The sequence below is a fragment of the Anthonomus grandis genome, chromosome 12 (assembly GCF_022605725.1).
Source record: "Anthonomus grandis grandis chromosome 12, icAntGran1.3, whole genome shotgun sequence".
Taxonomy (NCBI): domain Eukaryota; kingdom Metazoa; phylum Arthropoda; class Insecta; order Coleoptera; family Curculionidae; genus Anthonomus; species Anthonomus grandis.
This window is the reverse complement of record NC_065557.1, coordinates 17,904,390-17,930,381: the sequence shown is the minus strand read 5'-3', so window position 1 is coordinate 17,930,381 and position 25,992 is coordinate 17,904,390. Positions and strand designations below refer to the sequence as shown.

Here is a 25,992-nt window from a genome sequence, read left to right as displayed (position 1 = left end):
TACTACGGTACGAAAAAATCTTAAAAAAATCTTAAAATTATAATATTAATACTGTCGTTTTTTCAGAATTAAAAATTATTTAAAAGTAGTATATTTTTTCCTAAACCGATATTGGAAATTGAACTGGTTATTGGTAGAGGCAATATTAAATGCTGTTTGTTTTTAAACTGTCACCCTGTGTATAAAAAAATAATTATCCGACCAAAAAAATAAATATTAAAATATCATATATCGTAAACTTCACACACTCATATTTTAGTTCATGTTTAAATCATTATTATATTAAAACACATAAAACACCAATTTTTAATTTTTAAGCAAAATAACAAAATATGAACTAAAAAGCAATAAAAGAAATACTTTTAAAGATAACTTGTAATATGTTGGTGTAAGTGATTAAAAGTCTTAGACATTATAAATATTCATATTAATTATCAGTCAAGTAATTATTCACCCATTCGTGGCCACTACTTCTTCTTGTCACAGTTTGATGACTCTACTTGCCATCATCAAGCCCTTTAAATGCATTTTCTTTAAATTAAAATACAGTGCTTTCATTTTAAAACGATCCACCCTTAATAACTTTCTTAAAACACGTCAAATTAGATATACAGGGGGACGTTTAATTATGCATTTACTGAAGTTCTGTCACCTCCTTACCTCCAGCTAACTTCACTTTAATATGTCAAATGGGAACCCCATCGTGTAATATATCATAGTAAGCAGCGTAAAATTCTCTATTCAACGGTATCAAAAAAAAAATGAAATCGGTAAATGTGTAAGCAAATAGGTAGCGAAAATGTCTAGAAATAATGAATATTTTATTTACGCCAAACTTTGGTATTTTAAATGAATACTTTTAGTGTGGTACCTACATCATTTTAAAATTCTTACATTTTTTATAGTAGATCATCAAAAAAAAAACACAAGCAATTTAGAAGTTAAAATGTGTGGTAACAAACAGTACATTTAGTTCAAGCAAATTATTTATTTTTTTAAGTAAAGAATGTGTACCGTTATTTGCGAGAAAAAAGAGTGTCTTCAAATTTTTTGCAAAAATCTTTGCAGTCTTATTACTTTGTATGTGTATTTATTTCACTTATATTTTTTGCGAAACCTACCTAATAGGTACAAAAAAACACTGCAATACCTTACATTTTTAAGGCGTTTAAAAAGCAGGCGATTTATTATTGTTAAAACTGTCAGTTTGACGCGTGCAATTTTTCAATTTTAGTTAAAACAGTGAGTTAATAAAATGTACTGTATACAGAAATGTATACTGTATACGCTAGCCAAAGAATAGAAATAATTTTCCTTTATGGAGCTCAAGATCGGTGTGCTCGCAGAACCGCGAGAGCATTTAATGAAAGGTATCAAGATAAAAACGTGAGCCATAAATACGTATTAGAATTGATACGAAAATTTGAAGAGACGGGATCGATTTGCAATAAGAAAAAATATGAAAATAGAGTTGTCGATGAAGCATGCCAAGTTGAAGTACTAGGACAATTTGCTATGGATCCAACTTTGTCTATACCAAAGACCGCAAAACTAACAAATATTTCCACTGGTTCCGTACATAAAGTTTAAAAAAAAAAGTTCTTTCCTTTTAAAATTCATATTCTTTATGAACTCGGAGAAGATGATTTTGATAGAAGAATTCAATTTTGTGAAGTGATGTGCCAGCGAATTGACGACGATCAATCATCCCAATTATTGAAGAACATTTGCTTCAGTGACGAATCGACTTTTTTTTTAAATGGCCTGGTGAAGAGACATAACTGTAGATACTGGGATAATGAAAATCCGCATGTTTTTCGGGAAGGCCATACCCAATATCCCCAAAAAATTAATGTTTGGGCAGGAATTTATGGGAATGAAATAATCGGGCCATTTTTTTTGGAAGAAAATTGACTGGCGAAATTTATTTAAACCTTTTAGAAAATGCAATATACCCTTCCATCATCTAATCTATGGAAAATCAAGTAGATCAACATAGTGCTATATTAATGAATGAAAATAATATACATTTTCAGCAGGTTGGAGCTCCCGCGCACTACACTTTGGTAGTTCGAGAGTGGCTTGATGAAAATTTTCGAGAAAAGTGGATTGGCAGACGTGTTGCAATCGAATGGCCTGCGCGGTCTCCGGGCCTAACCCCACTAGACTTTTTTCTTTGGGGCTACTTAAAAAGCAAAGATTATAAAACCTCACCTGAGAGTATTGAGAATTTAAAAAATAGAATATTTCAAGAATGCAGAGAAATTAGTGGGCAGACCCTTGCCAATGTTCGTAAGGAGTTTGAAAATAGGCTTTTTTATTGTCTTGCTAATAACGCGCATTTTGAATATTTAATAAAATAAATTTGTTAAACTAATTAAATTTATTTTTCTACCCTACCGATTTACACTTAAATTGCTTCTTGGTCAATCAATTTTATTTTTTTTTACAACCATTGATAGCATAATGAATGCTCTTTAAAATAATGTATCACACCATGGGGTAGCCATTTGACATACCAAAGTTTGGCGTAAATAAAATATTCATTATTTCCAGACATTTTCGCTAATTATTTACTTACACATTTACCGATTTCATTTTTTTTGGTACCGTTGAATAGAGAATTTTACTATGATGTATCACACGATGGAGCTTCCCATTTGACATATTAAAGTGAGGTTAGCTGGAGGTGAGGAGGTGATTGACAGAACTTCAGTAAATGCATAATTAAACGTCCCCCTGTATATCTAATTTGACGCGTTTTTTTCTTTTTTTTTTTTTAAGAAAGTTATTAAGGGTGGATCGTTTTGAAATAAAAGCACTGTATAGTTAGAGGCAACATCGGTAAGGCTGACGCCGATTAAAATAATTATAAAATTGATTAGCTATAGACAACTTTGATTTGAAATAAATGTATATAATTCGTTTTTGTCTTTTCCCTTGTCTTACTATAAAATCTTTTGATTTTCACAGATGAGCCTGCATTACTTGTCAGCTTTTCTCTTGATCAGCTTGATCCGTTTCTATTTATTTTCTAGTTGCGTGTTTTTGGATTGATATTTCACCAATTCACAAATTTCGTTAATACTTTTCTGACTTGAAATATTATAAACAATTGTTTTAATACCAAAACCTCGAGGTTTAAAACAATTTTTCCAGCAATAAGATAGGAATATAACTACCCACACTTCTTTAACAATATTATCTCTAGAATTTTCAGTAATTATTTAAATTTTCCAGGCAGTTCTAATTATTTCTATTCTACGTAGTTTAGAATTATTTATTTCGCAAGGCTTTAACAGAAATTTTTTTGTTAAAGTCCGCTCTAGGCGATTAAAGTTAATGCTTTTTTCAAGTTAAGCTAGTTAGGATTACATCCAGTAAATCTTCATATTTTCTAGGCAATGATAATCATGCTTATTAAAAATATATATTTGTTAGATATTCAAACTAACAATCTAAATACAACATTTTGAAATATTTGAACCTCATCTAAGTAGTTTTACTAATTTTTAAATTAGGTTTTCGGCATATAATAATATTCGATTAGTTTATTCTGTTAATAATAATAATAATAATAAGACGTTTATTAGGCACCAAGAAATTACAGCAATTAAGCACAAAGAATACTAATAGGTAACTGTATTAATTTCAAATATTACAAAATTCCACAAAATATTGAGTATTTCATCATTTACCAATAACAAAAAAAAATCGAAGAATTAGTAAGTAAATAAAAAAGCTAATAATACAAGGTGACCAATAGGCTATAATATGCAGATTTACAGAGATATCCCTTACACAAACGGCTCCCTAAATTCTGTTGAGACCAAAAAAAAATTTAAAAAAGACAATAATTTAAAAATTTAATAATAAATATTCTGCTGAAAAAAGAAAGAACATATCTAACGAGAGCATGGGAAGAGGATCAGGATACGAAAAAAACATGAGGGGAAGGGAAGATGAGGCAGAGAAAGAAGACATTTTTACTAATGTCTTTTGGAAAAATTAATAGAATCCTCCCTAGGCCGTTAAAATAACATTACTGTCTAACCTGTCTAAACCAAAATTTGTTCTATAAACAACTTCATTATACATCCTTACAGATAATAGAAACTAATTTTTATTTATTTAAGGCAGCTCACATTTTCTTTAGTTCTTGATTATTTAATGCAATTATGTATTTTTTTATGGTTTTAATCACATTTTTTCTCCTACACTTCCAAGTTCAAATAAATTTTACAAGGTAAATAAAAAAACATGAATTGAGTTGCCTGTTCTAAACTGTAAAAGTGAATTTTAAACCATTACGGGCCGTTAACATTATTTTCTTTATGTCGGTATTAATTTACCGTAGTTTCTCCATGATGTTCATAAAGAGCATTCTGATCATCCAGAAAATCCATCCAGAGATTACAGAGTTAATTTGGATAATATTCCTTAAATGCTATGTTGAAAGAAAATTAAATATTTCTGGAAAGGCTGCTAAACAATTTAACAAGGAATTCTAAAGGCAAATTTCAAAAACTAATAAAAAAAACCGTATGTAATATTAAATGTCTTTATTTCTTCACTAATGCACACTTAGTTTTTAACTCAATATACGCAACAGTAACAATAAACACAGTCATGAAAAGTATTTAGTAGAAAAAAGGGCATCTGGAATAGTTTTTTTTTCTTTTTTATATTAGAAAGTTCTGGTATGTGCCCATAGATCTTAAATATATAATATGATTATATAAATATGATAATAATTAATTTCCTGGTGTAAATAAAGAGAGCCTACGTTCACTGAGTTTACATTTTGTAGTACGGTTGGATAGAAAATTTTATATATCACAATGTAGGACAGTGAGATATATTCACGTAAAGTTAACTGGAGGTTATTATTCAAATATGATATTTAATTTTCACCGGCATATCTAAACTGATTGGAACGCAGAATTTTTTATACCCTTTAAAAATTATTCGGGCAAATAATTAGAAAAAATCGTTTCCATATGTAGCTCCTAAAATATGAAATGATCTTCCACAAAATCAAAAAATGCTTAAATATTGTGATTTTAATAAATACGTTAAGGTTAAAATTATTATCAATCACTCACTTTTTATCGGCCCACTAGTCCTTCTTATGGCGGCTCCGTCGGCATGCTGTTTCGGATTGTCTTTGAGAGAAACAAACCACTTTTTCCTTCCTTTATATAATTTTGAAGAAAATATATCTCCAATTTAGTAGCAATATGTCTAATTTATATTTTATAGCTATAAATATATATTTATTTCAACTATTATATTAAGGGGCTTGCCCACACATCAGTTTTTTATATAACATGTAAATAGAAAACATACTCAAAATCGCAAGACAGTCATTTCTGTCTAGAGTATTTTATTATTATTTTTTTAAACTTGAAAAAACATTTTTTTTAGCGATGTACACATGGTTAATGGCACATAAATTATTTTTGAATTTGAAGTATGATATATCCGTAGAGTTGCTATGGTAATGCAATGCTAAGAACATGCGTATTACGTACAATCCCACGTGGGAGTATTATAAAAGTATGGCAACTACACTAGTAATCAAAAGTAGAAGAATTTGCTTTCCTACCTTTACGTTTTGGATTCACTTGTTTTCTTCTAGGCATACCATTTTCTACAGCAGACATCCTCATAACAATTTTTAATGCATTTCTATGCAAGAATTTTAAAGGAAACTACATATCTTGGAAATGTTCAACAGATAGTTCGAAGCTCAATGCCTATGGCACGATCATTATGATAAGAATATAACGATGCAACGATCTGGTATATCGAGAAGAGTTTAACTTTCCTGCGAAAATCCCGTTTAAACAACCCTCACACGCGACAGCTACGCGAAAACTCATATTCATATCAAGTTCGCCGGTGTTGCGATGTAAACAGAGCCGCCTATTTGCCATTGGACGCCACCTGTATTTCCTCATTGGTGCACCTGAGACAGGTTACTCCTACCTGTACGTACGGTGTTTTGTCTTTTTATCCTTCGGCTGCCACAGGTCAGCAGCAGCTGCCATCGTTTTCTTGTAATTATCAGAAAAACTGGTCAGAAATTTGGGTAATGGCTAGACGGCCATCAGCTGATCCGCGAAACGATCGACACGTTTCGATGCCATATTGTCGGCTCGTAGGACCGACCGCCAGAACAAGGCCATGCGTTGCGTCTTTTAAAAGGGGTCGGATTTTCTGTGGAGGATGGAAAATGAAATTACCATAGGAAGACGATAGATGGCGCTGTTAGTATGAATAATAACAGCAGCGAGTTTGAGAATACATTTCGCGCCAAAATCAGTGGCGTATTACAAGATAGTGGGATAGCTTGAATAAAATTCAGACCCGGCGACACTCGGATTGGCTGATTTACGTTCTGTCCTATAACGCTCTCATGGAATTAACTTGATTAGTCATCTCAGGTAACAGAAGTAAGTCTTGAATAAAATTTGAGTGCTCTCAGAAAGGCAATGGTCTATGTTGCTATGGCTATTCAAATTTTGCTTTTGAATATTTGCCTTTTTATTATAATATGTGCAGTGCGGCTCTTAATTGTCGCCTCTTATCTTTTGAATGCGTTTATATAAAAATTTGAAGTTTGGAACACATCATTAACTTAAAAATGGCAGCAGGACGTCATTTTTGAAAATAAAATTAAACAGAAAAGAAGGTTATGCAATACATCGCTTGAAAGCTCCCACTGAATGCTTCATAGTCCTAGAATATTAAGTCACTACTTCTACCCATAGCAAAATTACAGCCTTTCAAAATCTTATTTTTCGCATTTTTAATTATTTTTATTTTCTAACTTGTTTGTAGGTGTGTTTTTTTTAGTTTTTTTTTTGACATTGACAAGAACCCTTTGGTACTCGAGTATCACGAGTAGCGCCATTGCTACGAAGGTATCTGTAAATATTTTTCTTAAAATTCTGCAGGAAAGATATGCTCTGGGAGTTGATTCCACGGGCTTGCAGTTCCCCATAAAAAAGAGTCCCAATATTGCGACCTTCTAGGCGTCTGCAGATGCATTCGATATTCATGAGTCGCACCTGCCTGTCGAGTAGATTTTTCGTGCCTTGGAAAAAGCAATAAGGCTCTCTGGTTTGAAGGACTTAAAGTCGCTTGGTACACTACAGGTGTTACCCAAGAGTTTTAACTTAGCGCGCGTGAGCGTTGGGCACTTCCCGATAACGTAGTCTGCAGTTTCGTCCTCCTTCCAATACCACCGGCAGTCCGGATTGTCCACAATGTCAAAAGTGGTGAGCGGGGAATTGTTGGCATGTAAGCCAGTGTCCGGTTAAGAGACCCGTTACTAGCCGAATTTTGCATATTTTTAAGTGCAGGAGATTTCTGGCGAGGCAAACAAACGACTTGTCTACGAGTGCCTTAGCTTGTCTCATGCCAGGTGCATTAGTCCATCTTCGGAAAGTCCACTTGCTCAGCATACTCTTTATTGGTACAGCTGCTATATGACAGCTGATAATGGGTTTAGGCCCCACCGGCTGTTTCGCAGATCCTAGTCTAGCAAGAGAATCCGCCTCCTCGTTTTCAGCCTGGCCTGGGTGCCCAGGTACCCAGACAAGCCAAACTCTGCAGCCCACCTTTATCAGTTTCTCTGGGACCTTTATGCACTTCAGTACGAGCTTGGAGCTTAGCTTTTCGTCCGTAATAGCCTCAATGGCAGCCCTACTGTCAGAGCAGATTGACACGACTGTGTTGTATTGTGATGTCCACAGTTTAGGATTTCTTATTCACATTTCAACACAGCAAAAACTTCAGCCTGAAAGACAGTAGCATGGACCCTTACCGAGAATACTCTGCTGATATGTGCTGTACAAAACAAAGTCAGGTCCGCCACCTTTCTTCTAGGCGCCAAACTGCTCAAGCTTTTCGTTATCTTTGATTGCTGCAGTGTCAATTGGCAGCAGATTGGGCGACTTGAACGAAGACACCAATGTACTGTCATCAGCAAAGCAGCAAATTATATTAGAAGTTTTGTCACGATAGTCGTTGATATATAACAGAAAGAAAGTAGGGAACAAGATGTATCGCTGCGTTAGGATACCAGCGTTAATTTGAAACCTCTGCAAGGTGTGCTTATCAATGACAACCTGGATGGTCTGTTCTGCAACAAGCTTCCCAGCCAAGCAACGAGAGTTGGTGGTAAACCATAAGAATACAGTTTGTTTTAGAAGTTTTCATGACAGGCCCTATCAACTGCCTCTGAAATATCCAAAGCTGTTGCATGAGATTTATTATATTTCTCGATAGCCTTGGTCTAATCATGCCTGTCGTAAGTCAACAGATCACCAGTAGGCATGTCTTTTCGAAAACCTTACTGACGGTCGCTAACGATGTTGGTAACCTTAATATTTCTATTGTCTTTATTTTCTTTTATGCGATGGGAACATCTGACACAGCAAGTCTGCCTTTTCCATTGGGATTATTGCAATGGAACTTTCCTAGTCAATGGTGGAATTATTAGACCAGAACAATCTTGACACATTTGGGATATTAGGAAGTTTGTTCTTCACTCTCCTATTATATTTTCCTGTGCAGGTATCGATCGCATGCTTGTACACATTTCTTAAGGCAATAAAGTTGATAAGATTGTTGAAAGTTGACGATTTGCAAGGCTTGGGTGATGGCGCCATTTGCGATAAGCAGCATTTTTGTTGTTGACTGACTGGTGCAAATTTTGTCAAACCACAGCTTGCTGTTTGATAAGCTTTTCAAGGTGTTCGGATTATAAACCTCCTTACCTGCCAAAACCATCTGTAAGAGCTCGCTCGCACACTCTGCAGGATAATTGGTCTTGGAGCAGACGTCATGGAAACAAAAAGAGGAACTGTTTTAAATGTCTCCAGTTACAATGCTACAGTGCTAAACACTTCGTGGTATCGGTGGATCCTGAGCTTTTATTTCTAGTTCATATATTGCGGTTATTAATTTGTGATGTGATGTTTTTAGTGGTGCATGTACGGTAATATTGTACGAGTCATAATCCGTCGCGAAAAACAGATCCAGAAGTCTAGCAGTCTCCTTGTCTATCAGGGATTCTGGTTGGCTCCCGTATCTGCTGCGTTAGACCGTGACAAATCTCAAAGTCCTCTGCTTGGCGCCCCTCATCATCACCCCACACTGTTTATAATACGTTAACCAGTTGAAATTCTGAACAGGTGAAAAGTCTTGTGTAGTGTGTACCGCTGTCTGTTTATTTGAAGATTTTGGAGCACTCCGTTTAGTTTGTGTTCAGACCTCTTAAATCTACTAGATTATACAAAAGCACATAATATCTTCTAAAATTCTTTTGGCAATTTTGAACCATAATGTATATGGGATATTCCAGAAATCCAGTCATAGTATTGACTTGATCGCCAAAAACTGCAAGGAAAATATTACAAACTTACCTAGTTCGATCCACATGATATAAGGCGCGTCGTCTAAAGCGATTACAGCTACTACATGGCGGAAAGGGATTTTAAGGTCTACCTGCCGGACACTGTCCCCCCACTATTACTACTACAGAAGAAAAATATTATGTCTTACTTTGTCCAAAACCAATTGAAGAATATTTCAGTTATTTTGTAAAAATATTTACAAATATTGCCAAGAAAACTAGCAAAAAAATGTTGCAACCAAGTACGACCCCACGATTCGTACAATTCGATCAATGGGCATTGGAACAGCTTGCTATTGACCCGTATTTTTCTCGAAAAATACGTTTATGGTACGGTTTTATTAGACTATGTGAAATCACAGGTCGACAAACATTTCATTAGACTATTTTTTCTACTCTAAGTGAATCAAATTTCTATGTCGACAAACCACAATGGATTATTGTTTTGTAATTGAATATAACACGTGTCATTAATGGAATTCATGTAGATATGCAGAGAGTGCTTGAAAATTGGGACCACCAAATGCAGCCATTTTTATTCATATCATTAGATGTACGATAACGCAAAAAAACATTGTAGCACAAGAGAGGCCATGGTGATTCGAGAGGAGAATACTTTTTTATTACAGAATAAACATAAAAACTTTTTCATCTTATCAAACTATATGTCAAAGGTAAATTTATTGTTATCACCGATTTTTCAATAAATAAATCCATGCGAGTATCAATTCAGTGGTAATATTAAATTGCTTGACTTATTCATATCAACTAGATCTTATTGTAAAGCAGCTTAATAGTTAATTAATGAAAACTTGATTACTAAGTATATACTCCATGTATGTAACACGGTGATCGATCCTAAATCATGTGTATTGAGACACTGTACAATTCTCACCAAAATATCAATAAGTTAAGATAATTTATTGAGAATAGCATCTTGGATTTATAACCACATTAACGAGACAGAATATGAACTAAAAAAAATAAAGGTATTAAAAAAAATCAAGAAATTAGAATTCTTGCACTAATTTAACTAATTTGAGTTTTATCCCAATCGCTTGCGCACCTCTATCACTTTCAGTAAAGTTCAAGTTTTTTGTACTAGCAGGATAAGAGCAGTTAAGTACTGTTTAGGAGATGATTTGCAAAGAGAGGTAGGTATTATTTGTAACGTTTGAATAAAAGTATAGAAGCTACCTGAAGCGAATAATAGTACAAAAGTTAATTATTTTATTGAGACATTCGTCTTCCTATGAAAATCAACATTTGCTACTTTTCTTGCAAAAAAAAGTATATTAACCACATAAAAAATAAAAATTGCATATACAATTGCATGCAATTTTAAGCATTCTTTTCTTTTTCTCTGTATACATAGCTTTAATTCCAGATTCCTGATTAGTTCTGATTTCTTCTAGATATAGCCAGGGATTCTGATGATGATTTAAATGGTTCGATTTTTGTTTTGATTTTGTAGTTTTAATGATAGGTGTAAGCCTCTGGCAGTTTTTCTTGCCTTGCCTAAACCATTTCACATTGTTGTACCCCTACTTTAAAAGTCTAAAAATATTGATGTCAAGGGATGACGGTAACCTTTTTTTTTTGTCATGTGTAGTGGTATAAATTAAAAGTACAAATAGTCAACCTCAATGAATCGAGTGTGGTGCTCCATGCTTGAATCTATTCTGTCTTGGGTCTGTTAATGGTTAATCAGATATACTTAATAAGAACTGGCAAAATAATATGCTTTGCAGATGATTCTGTCGTCTTAATTCAAATCCGACTTAGGCTAGGGCCTTTGAGATGTGTAAGACGAAATATAATGTTCTAACTTTTAACACAGAAAAAAACCTTGTCATAATTTTGACATAATTGGAATTTTAATTCATGTCAGAGACTTTGTTCATGTTAGAAAGCTTAAATTGGCATATGATTCTGTTGAACAGTTATTTTTATTATGTAAATTAGGTGTTAGAAATTTTTTACTTGGTGAGGTATATATTCCACCAAATTCACAGGCGAGTTTGTATGAAGGACCTCTCAGTCGAAATTCTGAGGCAGGAGTATTCAGGAACTGATTTTTATATTTTTGGCGATTTATATATACCTGAAGCCAGCTGGAGGAATGGTGACTCAGGGGTAGCTGTTTTTTGCCCTTTCAATTCACATGGGTTAATATTAGATCAATGTTACTCATACCTGAATTTTTATCGGCAGATAACAATTCCTAACAATAGACTGGTCTTTTTAGATCTGATTTTCGCTAATATATCTAATCTTTTGGTTAATAAGGCCACTGATTATCTTTTTAAGGAGTCTATTCATAATAAAGGATATTGTTTTTCAATAGTCCCTGGTAGTGCTGATAGGAAGAGCATTAAATTTGTTGATTTTTACTATGACTTTAAAATGGCAAATTATAATGGTATCAATAATTATCTAGGTGCAGCTAACTGGGATACTTTATTGGTGTCAAATGATATTAATGTCGTAGTCTCTTAATTTTATCATATTTTAGGAATGGTTATAGCACTCGTTGTGCCATTAAAAAGGTATAAAACATCCCAGTTTCCTTCTTGATTTTCAGCTGAACTGAGAACATTGGTTAAGTTGAAGAAAGGTGCTCATAAGTGTTAAAGGACTAGTAATCGAGCAGCTGACTATTTAAAATTTTCTAATTTCAGAAAGAGATGTAAAACTTTGAGTGATATTTGCTATTAAAATCACCTTTTGAAGTTGGATCAGCAGCTTTATACTAACCCTAAAAGTTTTTGGTTTAATTTTAATAAGGATCGGGAGGTAAATGGAATACCTAATTTGACGAATTACAGAGATAATGAATTCTTGGGATGTGAGGAAATTGCAAAGGGTTTTGCTCAATTTTTTTCCACTGTATATGAATTATTTATAATCAGTTGCATTTTCATTGTAAGGAGTTATTGGTGGGTGCGCAGCATGGGTTCACATCTGAAAAATCAACATTGACAAATTTGCTGATATTTCATCAGGATTTACTAACTGCCTTGGGGAAGGGGTGTCAGGTGGATGTCATCTACACTGACTTATCCAAGGCTTTTAATAGAGTTAATCATGACATATAATTAGCTTGGTTTTCTGATTTCTTGTCTGGAAGGAGCTCCAGCAAGTTCGCATTGGTAATGCTAGGTCAGACAACATTGTTGTCTACTCTGGTGTTCCGCAGGGTGGCCATTGTTCTTCTCTGCTGTTTAATATATTTATTAATGATATTGCCTCCTGTTCTGCAGCACAATAAAGGACCTTAAGATATGGTTTGATGAACAACTAACCTTTAATACACACATTAATAATATAATCTTAAAGTCGTCCAGGGTTCTTGGCTTTGTGGTTCGCAAGTGTAGGGCTTTCTCACTGGAGACCTGCAAGAAAGTTAATATCTCACTTGTAGTTTCTCTGCTTGATTATGGTTCAACGGTTTGGTCGCCATTTTATATGAACAGCTGTTTAGCCTTGGAACGGTTTCAGAACAAGTTCGTTAGATTTTGTCTGTTTCCTGAAATATGAGAATCCCTGATAATCATATATATGACCATGCATTGGAGATGCTAAATCTAAAAACTTTAAAACAAACACGTTTACATTCAGATCTTATTTTTATATTCAAGTTGTTAAATGGCTATATAAATGGCCCTGAGCTCCTGAAGATGTTTTCTTTAATGTGCTAACTAGAAACCTAAGACATAATCGTTTGTTTTCCCTGCCTTTTCGTGGTACTAGTTATTCATCTCACTCCCTAATTGAGAGGACATTATGATTGTTAAACTCAGGTGAAGTGGATATTTTAAGCATTAGCTTGTCTCAGTTTAGGCATCAAATTAGAGAAATTATTTGAATCTTTTTGTTAATTTTTTTTCCAATTTTTTTCCTTTTGATTATGGAAGGTATTTTAATTTTTAATATTTGTGAAATTAGCTTTTAGCTATTATTCTTTTTTATATTCATTTATGGGTTGTAGTTAAGTTATCAGAGCCAAATCAGTGTTAATGACAATTAAGTGGTTAATATGATTGTTAATTCTGTTAGAATTTAATAGTTAATTGTTGTGGTTAGGTTAAATGAATTATTATGTTGTATTATTCTTTTTTGTAATAGGGTTGATCCCGTATAATAATAATAAATAGATAAAATAACTGGAATGTTGAATCAGGGGTTACCAGATAGGGAAGCCCTTGTTAGGCACACATAAATATGCATGTCTAAGAAAGGTGTCACTTGTTAATGTAAAAAAATAAAAAGGGCAGACTAAATTAGGTACTTGGACATTTTTCGATCATATAATACATACTTTTCAATTCCATTAATTTTGTAATTAAAAATAAAAGAGCTTATTTCGAATATAGATGTAAGGCAGGCTAACATTAAACCAACATGGAAGACCTTAAAATTACTTTATTCTATTTTAAAACCAATAAATGACATGGGAGGCTACAGATAAAATTGAATTAGCTGCTTTTGTCTTCATCGCTTTTTCGAAAGCTTTTGATACCATTAATCACCTACTTCTTCATGTCATTTTAAAGGCTGTTGAAAAGTCGAATACATTTTTAAAGTTTTTTCAACTTGTAACAGCAGTACCACAGATATCTAATTTAGAATTGTTCCTATAATTCATATATTATTAATAATATATGTTCATATACTTGTATTATCAATACATATAATATGCATTTCTCTTTTAGCTGACATCCAACAAATAACTCACGCCCAATAATTATTTTAGGCCTTGATGCAATTCAAAATTTAGTAGAATGCTAATGGCACATGCACATTTAATAAATTAAAAAAAACAACTGCATAAAATCCATATATCTCAACCTTACGACTGTGTATCAAGCTAGGCAATACGTAGTTTATATAAGTTAAAATATTTTTTTTTTAAATGTTGAATGATGTTTTTTTAAATGTGATTTACAAATGAAACACGTCCGGTCGTTTCTCATAATCCTTTTTAATGGCTACTAGTAAAACCTCATCATGAGGTCTCCTAAAGCATTTCCGAGAGATACAAGAGTACAAATACAGACTTATGAGTATTACTGACAATTAATTAAAATAAAAATTAAATTTAACGACTTTAATAAGATATTGGTTACTTAAAATTCTAAAGCAGTTATCATGTTTAAAAATTCTAAAGTTTTAAGAGCAACAAGACATAACAACTTAAAATGCTATGCGTGGTCTTATAATTAAAACTATACATTAATAGACATGGACAAATTAAATTACAAACATAATAACCTAGAGTCTAGCCCATAGCACATGTTTTTTTATGAAGCATAATTTTTTTTGAGTTTTTTTTGTTTTATTTAGTGACGACCGTTATTAATTTAAAACAGAATTGAGTATCACGTAAGAAGCAATCGACAACAGACACAAAATGGAAAGAAGTGGGGTATATCATATGATAGAGCTTATAGGATTTTAAAATTAAAACAAAGGCGTTAACCAATGTATCAAAATTTAGTATATATTTGCAATCATTCATTCAATCAATCATTAGATTGCAATTATAATTACGACCCTAATAGTTATTTTAAAATTTGACATTTTGTCAACAGAGGACCCTACCTAAATAATTTAGAACTTATACAAGTTTTGTTTAAAGAAAATAATATGCTCACTTAAAATTACTGTTAAATTTAAATTATTTCCCAATTTTATATAATTAAATAAATCAAAAAACAATTTTTTCTTAATACGTTACACGCCATATAAATATTAACAATAGCACCTATACAGGGTGATTCATTAATATTGCACGAAAATGAAATGCCGTTTTTTTTGGGTTAAATTATGACGAAAAGTTCCTATAAACATATGTCCGAAAGTGCTTCGTTTCCGAGATACAGGGTGTTCAAATTTTCTTAAAAAATCGATTTTTTATTAATATCTAAGAAATGCCTTTGCTGTTTGCAATGTCATTCACACCATTTCTGGATATCTTAATGATGTATCTTTTTGACATATGACAGTTGATTTGTTATTCCAGGGACGTGCCCACGGGGTAAGCGGGTTAGGTTTTTTGTACAAAAAATAGCACCTAGTAGATTTTTTGAACCTCCTGTACATTTTTTGGATGACGCAACTAAAGATGGAATTGTTTCAACTCTTGGGTGTTTTTCGTATCTCCCTCCGTTTTCGATAAAAAAATTAAGAATTGCTTTTTTGCATCCCTCTGTAAAAATACAAGTAAATGCTTTTAAATCACGCGAAAGCAAAGAAATAATTTTCTTCCTAAAATGTAATACTTACCTATTCATAGTGTCGAATATCAAGTACAGCATTAACAACTGCTGATCTAAAAAATACTGCGGAATGTTGAAATTGTAAATACGTATTAAACAAAATTTAGTAAATACTATTATCGTTTTAGTTTTTGTCGCATTCTTTTCGTTGCTTTGAAAATGCAATAAATAAAATACCAGTTCATTTAACATTACTAGGTGTGGCTCAGTGATAAGGTGTTGTTTTTTTCCTGTCAAGTAGACAATTTCCTCATTTTTGTCTAAAATGGAGTACACTTATAGTGAAATGTGCGATATGCACTTTGTGTATGGTCTTGCTAATGGTAATTCACAAGCAGCGAGGCGTATTTACGCGGACAAATACCCTAACCGAGTACTTCCTCATAGTCAAATGTTTACTCGCCTCCATCAACGTCTCAGAGAAAGTGGAAGTTTTAAAAAACTTACAGTCGACAATGGACGACCCCGCACAGTTGCAACCGCAGAAGCTGAAGAAGCAGTGCTCCACGAAATCGAGGATAATCCTTTAACGAGTACAAGACAGATTGCTGCCACTTTAAACATTAGTCAGCCAACAGTGTTTAGAATACTGAAAAATCAGCTTTTGTACCCGTATCACATCCAGCGGGTACAAGCACTTTTGCCAGACGACTATCCTCATAGAGTGGCTTTCTGTCGATGGTTACAACAAAACATTGTAGAAAATCCTCCTTTTTTATCAAAAATACTTTTCACGGACGAAGCTAATTTCTCCAGGAATTCGATAATGAATTTCCATAATAATCACATTTGGGCAGATGAAAATCCACATGGAATAAGTGAAAGTCGCCATCAACACCAATTTTCACTGAATGTTTGGGTTGGAATCATTGAAGACCACTTAATTGGTCCTTTCTTTTTGCAACAAAGGTTAAGTGGAGAAGTGTATCGGCGTTTTCTTCAAGAGGAGTTCCCAACACTATTAGAAAACGTCCCGCTTGACTTAAGGTACCAAATGTTTTTCATGCATGATGGCGCTCCGGCGCATTTCAGCTTAATTGCTCGACAGTATTTAGATAGAGTATATCCCAATCGTTGGATAGGTCGTGGAGGTATACAACCCTGGCCTGCGCGATCTCCCGATCTAAATTCAATAGACTTTTTCCTCTGGGGCCACCTCAAGCAATTAGTTTATACCACCCCCATCGAAAATGTTGAAGAATTAAGAAATCGTATTATTGCAAATTGCGATATTATTCGAAACACGCCAGGGATCTTTGAACGTGTTCGCCAGTCAATGCGTCGCAGGACAGACGCATGCATTGCAGTTGGAGGAACTCATTTTGAACAACTCTTATAGCGTACGTTTCTTAGTCCATAGCTTTTCATTACCTTCATCAATTTACTAAAGTTTATTCTAAGAATTTAATTAATGTACCTAAGTTTAATTAAAACTATTTTTCAACAGGTAGTACAGTTAATGTCATGTCAAAATTCCAAATTACCGTATTTACTATTCTTCACCCTGTAAATCGATAAGTAGGCATTTTATTATGTTTATTCAAGTTTTTTCAAACGTTTGCATTAAACTAATTTTTTTATCGAAAACGGAGGGAGATACGAAAAACACCCAAGAGTTGAAACAATTCCATCTTTAGTTGCGTCATCCAAAAAATGTACAGGAGGTTCAAAAAATCTACTAGGTGCTATTTTTTGTACAAAAAACCTAACCCGCTTACCCCTTGGGCACGTCCCTGGAATAACAAATCAACTGTCATATGTCAAAAAGATACATCATTAAGATATCCAGAAATGGTGTGAATGACATTGCAAACAGCAAAGGCATTTCTTAGATATTAATAAAAAATCGATTTTTTAAGAAAATTTGAACACCCTGTATCTCGGAAACGAAGCACTTTCGGACATATGTTTATAGGAACTTTTCGTCATAATTTAACCCAAAAAAACCGGCATTTCATTTTCGTGCAATATTAATGAATCACCCTGTATATATACTTACAATACAGTTAACCTAAAAAACAAATAGAATTGTGCATTGTTTGTTTATTGTTGATTGCTTCTCACGTCATCTTCAATTTAAAAAAAAATGCTACATGAAACAACACGAAATATTATATAGGTTATAGTGTTTGTATTTTAATTTGTCCAGATCTATTAATGTATAGTTTAAATTATAGGACTACATAGTATTTAAAGTTGTTACAGTTGTCTTGGTTTAATGTCTGGAAGTAATGAAAATCTTATATTTCTCACCAACTACATGACAATCGTTTAATATGGTCGGGCGAAGGCAATTACACTCAGCTTGTATATTTAACAAAATTCTAAAAAAATTAAAGACCTCTTTATTTAATTCAAAAGATTTTACGACCTTAATTCAATCAATTATGAAGCAATTAAAATTTAAAGATTTATAAACATAAAAAGACATTTTATTTAATAAGAATGAAAAGTTATTATTTGCTATTGTCCAATTGTTGGTTCGATAGGTCCACGGCAAAACTAATTAGTATCCTTAATACCTTTTTAATAGTAGACACCTGATCTTTGGCATTTTTTTCGACTGTTTTATTAAATTAAAAGAACTCGTCCATTATCTCAAAGAGACCTACGTAAGTAGAGAAAAAATAAAAAACCCTAAGTCTGGTCTAAAATATTTTTTTAGGTCCCATGTTTCGCTTAAAAAAAGCATTATCAGATATCATACTGTCAGTACTGCGCAGGTGATCTCGTGAGTGTTATTACTAGTTTATAAGGTCTGATGATGCTTTTTTAAGCGAAACATGTAACCTTCGCAACATATAAAAAAATATTTTGAGACCGAGACTTTTTTATTTTTTCCCTCTGTTTTATTAGTTTATTTTGTAGTTTTAATGTATGTTTAATTCTGTTAGGCTTTTTGACCTTTTAATTTTTAAAGTTGGTTTGGTTAAAATGGTTAATTATTTTCATTGTCAAAAACATTTTAATCAAAATTGATATAACTTGTGTATATAATGGCCATGTTAATGCTAAAGCAACATTTAAACTAGAAGACTACGAAATACAAAAAGCTAAAAGATCGTTTTCTAATACTTATATTATCCTAAAATAAATAATAAATGAACTTTCAGTATATCAGTTGGTAAATTCGTACTATCGGTCACTGTTGTCCCTCTCCCTTTTTAATTGTCAACGATTTAAAATAGGCAGAGGGCTTATTAGACGCAACATGGTAGGCCGATAACTGGATAGGGTTAAGTTCGTACTTTTAAGTAATAGTGGGTAAATTTTAATTTAAATAAATTTCTTCATAAATTTACTAAGTTCCACTCATAGTCCCTATAACGACAGCTCTATGATAATTACTGCCTGCCTATTTTTTAATCTACCGGATCAACCTAAAAGATTTTTAACTCATTTAAACCAAAAGAAATAGTATTTTTAGTTTAGTAATCATCATTGTTAATAATGATTACTATTTAAATAAGCATCATTTGTTAAGTAATAGTCATATGTATGTAGTTTCTAAAAACCCTATTATTGAAAAAAATCCCAGATACACCGAGAATAACAACTTATTTTATTTGTCTCGTTATATCTGTGGGAAAATGTAGTGTAAGTGGCCGATAGCTGGAATGCTTACAAATTATTAAATTAACCATTAAACCGATGTTATTCGGTAAAACATTTTATTAATTAATGCCAAACATACTCCCAAGCGTGGCCTCAAATTAATTGTAAATCATTCGGTTTATCACCAATAAGCTAAAAAGATACTAAAACTGATATATAGTAGAATGTTTAATAAATAATTTTAAAATAGTAACATCACAGGCGATTTTAATACAAAACATAAAAAATGCAACTTTGTAGCTTTGTGCATAAAAACCAGTCGTAAATTAATAAGTAGTAGTTCGTTAGGTAGATTTTCCAGCATACTGGGAATAGTCACCGCAAATATATGGCAAATCTTCAGGTTTAAGCAGTCCTTTAGGTAAGTACCCAATGAGATTTTTAACATGGTCCTTAAGCAGCACAATTCTTTCTTCTTCAATTATCTTCCTCCTGAAATGAATGAAAAAAAATCCAATCATTTGGTTGGTTGTTAAGGTAAATAATGTAGATCGCTTATCTAGAGGAAAAGTGACAAGTAAAAATGCCTAACTTCAGTTATATCGTGAAATTGATTTGGAAAGTCCTATACTTTCACCAGGATAACTAATAACACATAGATGATTACTTCTAACTCCGTAAGAGGGCTTCTAGTGTCTATAATTATATGAAGGTGAATTGAATATCTTTATTGAGGAATATTGACACTTCTCAATTAACAAATTAATTATATTATTTTTTTAATCATAAAGGGATTTTAGTTAACATTGTTTTATAAAACCTTATACAAGCAAGTTTTTTTTCAAAAGTAAGTTAAGGGAAAAAATCATCATTTACTGCAAAATGTTCTCTGTTATTTTAGGAGACTTTACATAATTATTTATTACGTTTTTAAGTTTTATTTTTGTTTGAAGCATTTAATATAAAAGTTTATTTTCGTTCGTTATGTAAATAACATATTTTTTCTAACATTTGTAAAATAACTTCCAGATTTTTGTAAAAAAAAAACTATTTTTAAGTATATTAGTGAGTGAAGAGACTGCATTTAATTTTCCTAATTTTTTGCTTTTACTATTTACACAATTATAAATATTGCCCTAAAGGCATTTTAACCTACTATAAAATAATTCTTGTTGTTCATATTGATGTTATCATCATCTAATAAGTCAGTTACAATTGAAATAGTGGCAATCGAATTTAATAAAACAATAAAGCTGCGTATTTTTTAGCTAAAAATGGCTGATAGATTAATAATTTATTGTAAAAAAATATATATTTTATCTTAATAAAATATAAAGTTTAAACCAGTTTTAAAACTTAAACGACGTAATAAACCAAAATAATACTGTACCTATCTTCCATTTCTTTTTCTTCTTGCTCCTGTAATCGAATCATCAACTGCATTTCTTCAGCTCTCTTTTGCCGTCTGTCAGTCATCATCTGTTCAACGTCCCTTCTTAGTTGTAGCATTTTCATTCTTCGTTTTTGCGCTGACATTTGTTCTATTTTTTCATCCTCTGCTAGTTTATTAAGCAGCTTTAAAAATAAAAAAAAATATTATGCAAATATTAAAGGAATTGTAGCAGTAAATGTAATGGAAATGGAATTGAATTAATTGTCTGCTTGCGATGTAAAAATAGTATATTCTATAACAAGTGCAGAATAAGCAAAATTCTAGACAAGCAAAGAGGTTTCTACGAGTGTAAAATTTTGAATTACGCACATATATTAGGCTATATTTTTTCTACAACTATTAGATGAGTAAAACATGAATATAGAAAACCAAATTATATGCCGTTTGTTCATATACGCATGTCATTTGTATTTAATGGATAGGCTTTAGTAAGAAGTTTGTTATATTGTACAATTGGCATAATTCCGAAGAGAATGAAATCATGAAAATTCCAATTTTTTTGATTATGATCCATATTTACAGAAACAATATACAAATATTACAGTGTACAAAAATGTAGCAATTAAAAAAAAAAGCGTTTTTCTTAGGATTGGACCATAAACAAAAAATTAAAATTAGCTTAGAACAATATAGGTACAAATATATTGACGGAGAAAAACCTTTTTTAATAAAAAGGTTAATTTTTTCGCCGCTAAATACCCTTATACCGATCGTGTTTTCGTTCGTTACTTATAGGAAACCGCATAGAGGCGAAATTTTGCAACGTCGCGCGTGTACGAGTGCCTGCGACAGAGCACCGCCCCGAGGACGGGATTAGTAAACATCTGACTTTCGTGGGAGCTGTCGTTTGGCGACAAAATGTCCCAAAATATTACGCGAAAATCCAGGCATTTTTAAAATATTTATTCTAATGCGGGTTTTACAGACAATGTGTAAAACCCGCATAGAATTGTAATCTTAAAATGTTTATTATGCTGTGTTTTGCATAATGAAAATTAAAGCGTTATTCTAATAAAAAATAAAATATCAACTCTGATAAAAATATAATAAAAAATCCGAAATAAAAGTCTAATAAACAAACTTAACAACATATCATTTTTTAAATAAAAGGCTCAAATAAACCACTTTCTTTCGTAAAACAAAAACTTAACCTATCGTAAAAGCTATTTCGTACCTCCAAAAGAGTTTCAGGTAAAATGGAATTGGCGCCTTCGACAATTTTATTTCGCAACTCCTCTAAATTTGTTGGCCTACTAAATTCATGCTTGTAAATGATCTGCTTAAGGTAACCCCACAGATATTTGGAGACAAATCTGGAGATCTAGGAGGCCATTTAATATCGCCAGTCCCACTAATAAGGCGGTTAGGAAAAGTATTTGTTAAAAATTCTTTTACCCTAGCCGCGTTATGAGCAGGACATCCATCTTGCTGAAAATAAACCGATCCCACGTCTACATCAGGTAGGATTTGAATGGAGGAAGAACTTGGTTTTGCAGCAACTCAAGGTACTTTTGGGCGTTTAAAGTGCCATCAATAAAAAATGGCCCTATAACATTGTCGCCCAAAATACCTGCGCAAACATTCAATGTCTGACGATACTGGGTACGAAACTGAAAACTTCTGTGCTCGTTTTCCTGAGACCAATAACGAACAATGGAAGGATTGTGCTTGCCATGTAATGGAAAAGAAAATTCATCAAAAAACAAAATATTTAAAAAAAAATATTCGTTTTCATTTGCCTTTTCCATCATGGTTTCACAAAATTCCATTCTTCGCCACTGGTCTTCAGGAAATATTTCCTGAGTTTTTGAATACTTGAAACATTTGTACCCATATTTTTTCCAGATACGAGCAACAGTTTTATTGCTCATTCCCAGTTCCTCTCCAACACTTCTAGTGGACCGTGTCGAATCAAGTTCTAGGCAAACCATTTCTTCCCGCCGTTCTATATCCTGGACCACTTCAACAGATGGTTCTTGACGTTTTGTGTGGCATTTTTTACAATTTTGAAGACCAAAAGATGTCTCAAAATTTGTAACCACATTTAAAACCGTTTTTGCACAAGGAATCGGTCTATTCTCAAATGTCACTGAAAACAAATCTCTACATTGTACTGCCGAATTGCCTCCATAAAACCATTTAATTAGTTGAACTCTTTCGGAAGGGGTATAAACAGCCATAGTGAAAAAAACACGAAAATAACGCTCAAAAATTATTATTACAACGTGCAGTAACACAGCAAAGTGAGGTCTTGTAACGAAGTTACAAGATTTTGTCTTTATTTTATAGTAATAAGGGTAAGCCCAGGCAGTCTTTTATAAGGCAACTTAGATAATTTTGTTCTGTTAACATTTTAACCTCTAAATTTATAATTTACATAACAAAAAGATACATTTTAAGCTTTACCTGTGAGTCATGAGGGGTTTATAATTGTAAATATACATAAAGAAACCAACTTAAAGAGGTTTCTAGCCTGATAGTATCCTGGAAAGGTTTGATTTCTTATAGGTTATGTCTAGTTCTCCGTTGACTATGTTGTAGTCTCTGGTCTTATTGTTTTCAGCCCTGGTTATTCTTAGGATAATAAAGAACCACAAATGCCTAAAACTGAGACGGTTTTCATCACTATGCTTCCAGTTTTCCGGTTATTTTCATGAAATTTTCCTTTCATGCTGTTGCATTTTTTACATGTTCTATTTTGCAAGTTTCAAGGTTTACCTACCTTGGGAAGCCCTGTTAAATGAAGGGGCATGCCCGGTGTGGCAAAATGTAATATAAATCATGTTCCAGTTTCCCGCGGTTTTCCTGAAAAGCCGGTTTTCTTGTACACATGTAGCCAGCTTTTGTCCCGCTGTTTTCACCTAGAAATACCCGGTTTTGAGAGCTGACACTATCTTTCTTTGTGTTTTGTAGGGCAAGCCAAAGTCGCGAATATTATTATCTGGTGCCTGGACACTATCTTTCTTCGTGTTTTGTAGGGCAGACAGCAGCGCGTTTTTGTTAAATTACTACCTGGACACTATCTTTCTTCGTGTTTTGTAGGGCAGGTAGTAAGCGGGTTACATTAATGAAATTATCGTAAAATTACCCGCGTTACGGTATTTTAGTTACCATTTTTACAAGCTTGGAAGACGGTGGTATTTTATTTTTCGGCTGTGAGTTTTTATCTGTGATTAATTATTAGAATATTCATATTGATTCCGTTCCGCTTTATGAACTTTTAAAACTGTGGTTTGGACACTATCTTTTTTCATGTTTTGTAGGGCAGGTAGTAAATGAGTGATTAAACCAACGTTTCATTAGTTCCGTTCGCGAAAAGTTACATTCTTGTTTGCAGCCAGAGAAATATTCACTGCGGATTTATTTTGTATTTAATTGATAATTTTTACTGTTGACTTTTTATTTTCTGCTCTGTCCGCGGCCGTACCGTTCCGTTTAATTGATGAAAACTACTGCTTGGACATTATCTTTCTTCGTGTTTTGTAGGGCAGGCAGTAGCCGCGTTTATTAATTATTCCTTGGCTTCGCAAAGTGGTGAGAGACAAGTAATAACCGAGTCCGTGATGTCATAATTACTATCCGTATAGCAACAGAGCAGAGGTAAATGTTGACCGATTGATTGAGATTGCTTCGCTTGATTGGTGTTGAGTTTCCGGCTTTGCTTAACGAATGTCATCCGTAACCGCTTGTACAAAACATCATAACCCCGTCCCTTAAATCATACTATTTTGCGTCATTAATAGAATGCCGAATTTTCCGGTACATTTTTTCCAAATAACTGCCTGTGCTTAATCATAGAAATTGGTAATGGGGATTGTTAGATTTTAAGGACACTTTTGTTCATTTAGTTTTAAGCAACCAAACCTGTTACTTATTAGTATTTGTAATAATAAATATTAAGAGCAATAAGATCTCATTATAACCGGACAGTCTACTTTCAATCTCTACCTGGTTTCTTCACTGTCTAAAGGCTTACCCGAGAGGCTAGAGGGGACTCTAAGCTCCTTTAATTACTTAGAGTGACGCCCGAGGCATTTTGTCAACTTTTTCTCCTATAACTGTAAAGAAATAGTGAGGGGGGTTGACGGATACCCTGCGGCGTCAAAGGTTAGAGGGTGGACATACGGCGAGTACGTAAGTACCCCCGCTACAGTCTGCTGACTCCCGGTTCAAAAAATAAAAACGAAAAATTCCGCCGCCTGCAAGCCGCAACGAAGCGGTGTTGTCATTATTTTGGGTAATACGTAGCTCACGATAACACGATCTGTATATTATATATTATATATTACGAAAGACATCTAACTTTTATATGTCCTCTCGTTAAAAGCCAATAATGCAAGTCATCCATGCTCCTGTTGTCACAAGAGCATATTGTGCTTTCTCTTATTTCCGTTTTAGAGAAGAAAGTAATTAAGTTTTCATTAACTAAAATTACTGTTACGTACGACGTGATTAATATATTCCTCTTAAGGTTAACTTTTTGCACACTATACTTCGTCACCAGTGATTTATGACTGCGACTGTAAATTGAATTAGTGTATTATTGAAAGCAGCGAGCAGCATACATTCCCTTTCATTTGTTTTTCGTATTTACATTTAAGCTATAGAAAATATCTTGATGATTAAAGATGGTATAAGGGTATAGTCGCCGCCAGACATAATTTATTGGCGATCTGTCAAAGAACCTGACAATGTAAATAGCAGGTGGCAATATAGTTGTGACAAGTAAAAAAACAGGAGTTTGACAGGTGTCCAAAGTAAATTATGCCTAGCATTCTGTGTAGTCTGTTTGGCATCCAAATCTACATTATCACTGTACTTAATACTTAATCGGTAAATAACTTCCAATTGCAAATTTTCAATCACACTTAGACTCTACTGACTTTAAGGTCGTAAGAAAGAATAATCAAAATGATATTAAGAAGGAAGAAAATTGTTAAAAAAATTGGGTACAATTATATGTACATAAGCTTGTATTATTGTATGCGTTACCTGTTCTTTGTATTTAGCATCTTCAGCAGCTTCTTGTTTTATCTTTTCTTCTTTCTCTCTCAGTTGAGCGTCTAGAGATTTCCTTATTTCCAGTTTCAAACGTACTTGCTTCTCCACATCTTCTCTAAATCTTTGATCGGCAGCCTCCTTTTGCTCTTCAAGCATAAGCTCTTGCAATATTTCGTCCCGCTCTTTTTTTCTTTCCTAATATTGGATATAAAGTATTAAAAAAATTTCTATTATTCACTACCTTTAATTTAAAATTAAGGCATTAATAAAACTTA

General features: G+C 33.1%; 1 protein-coding gene across 1 annotated transcript in view; it reads right to left on the bottom strand.

Annotated features, from left to right (window-relative positions):
* Positions 1–19,473: 19,473 nt before the first annotated feature.
* The window catches only part of LOC126743111 (meiosis-specific nuclear structural protein 1-like), a 31,960-nt gene continuing 25,441 nt past the window's right edge, over positions 19,474–25,992 (bottom strand). The window contains exons 7-9 of the mRNA XM_050450074.1: positions 25,709–25,912; positions 20,654–20,838; positions 19,474–19,755 (exon numbers count right to left, since the gene is read on the bottom strand). Of these exons, the coding sequence (XP_050306031.1) occupies positions 19,608–19,755; positions 20,654–20,838; positions 25,709–25,912 (537 nt within the window). The 3' untranslated portion in view covers positions 19,474–19,607. The remainder of the gene's footprint in view (positions 19,756–20,653; positions 20,839–25,708; positions 25,913–25,992) is intronic.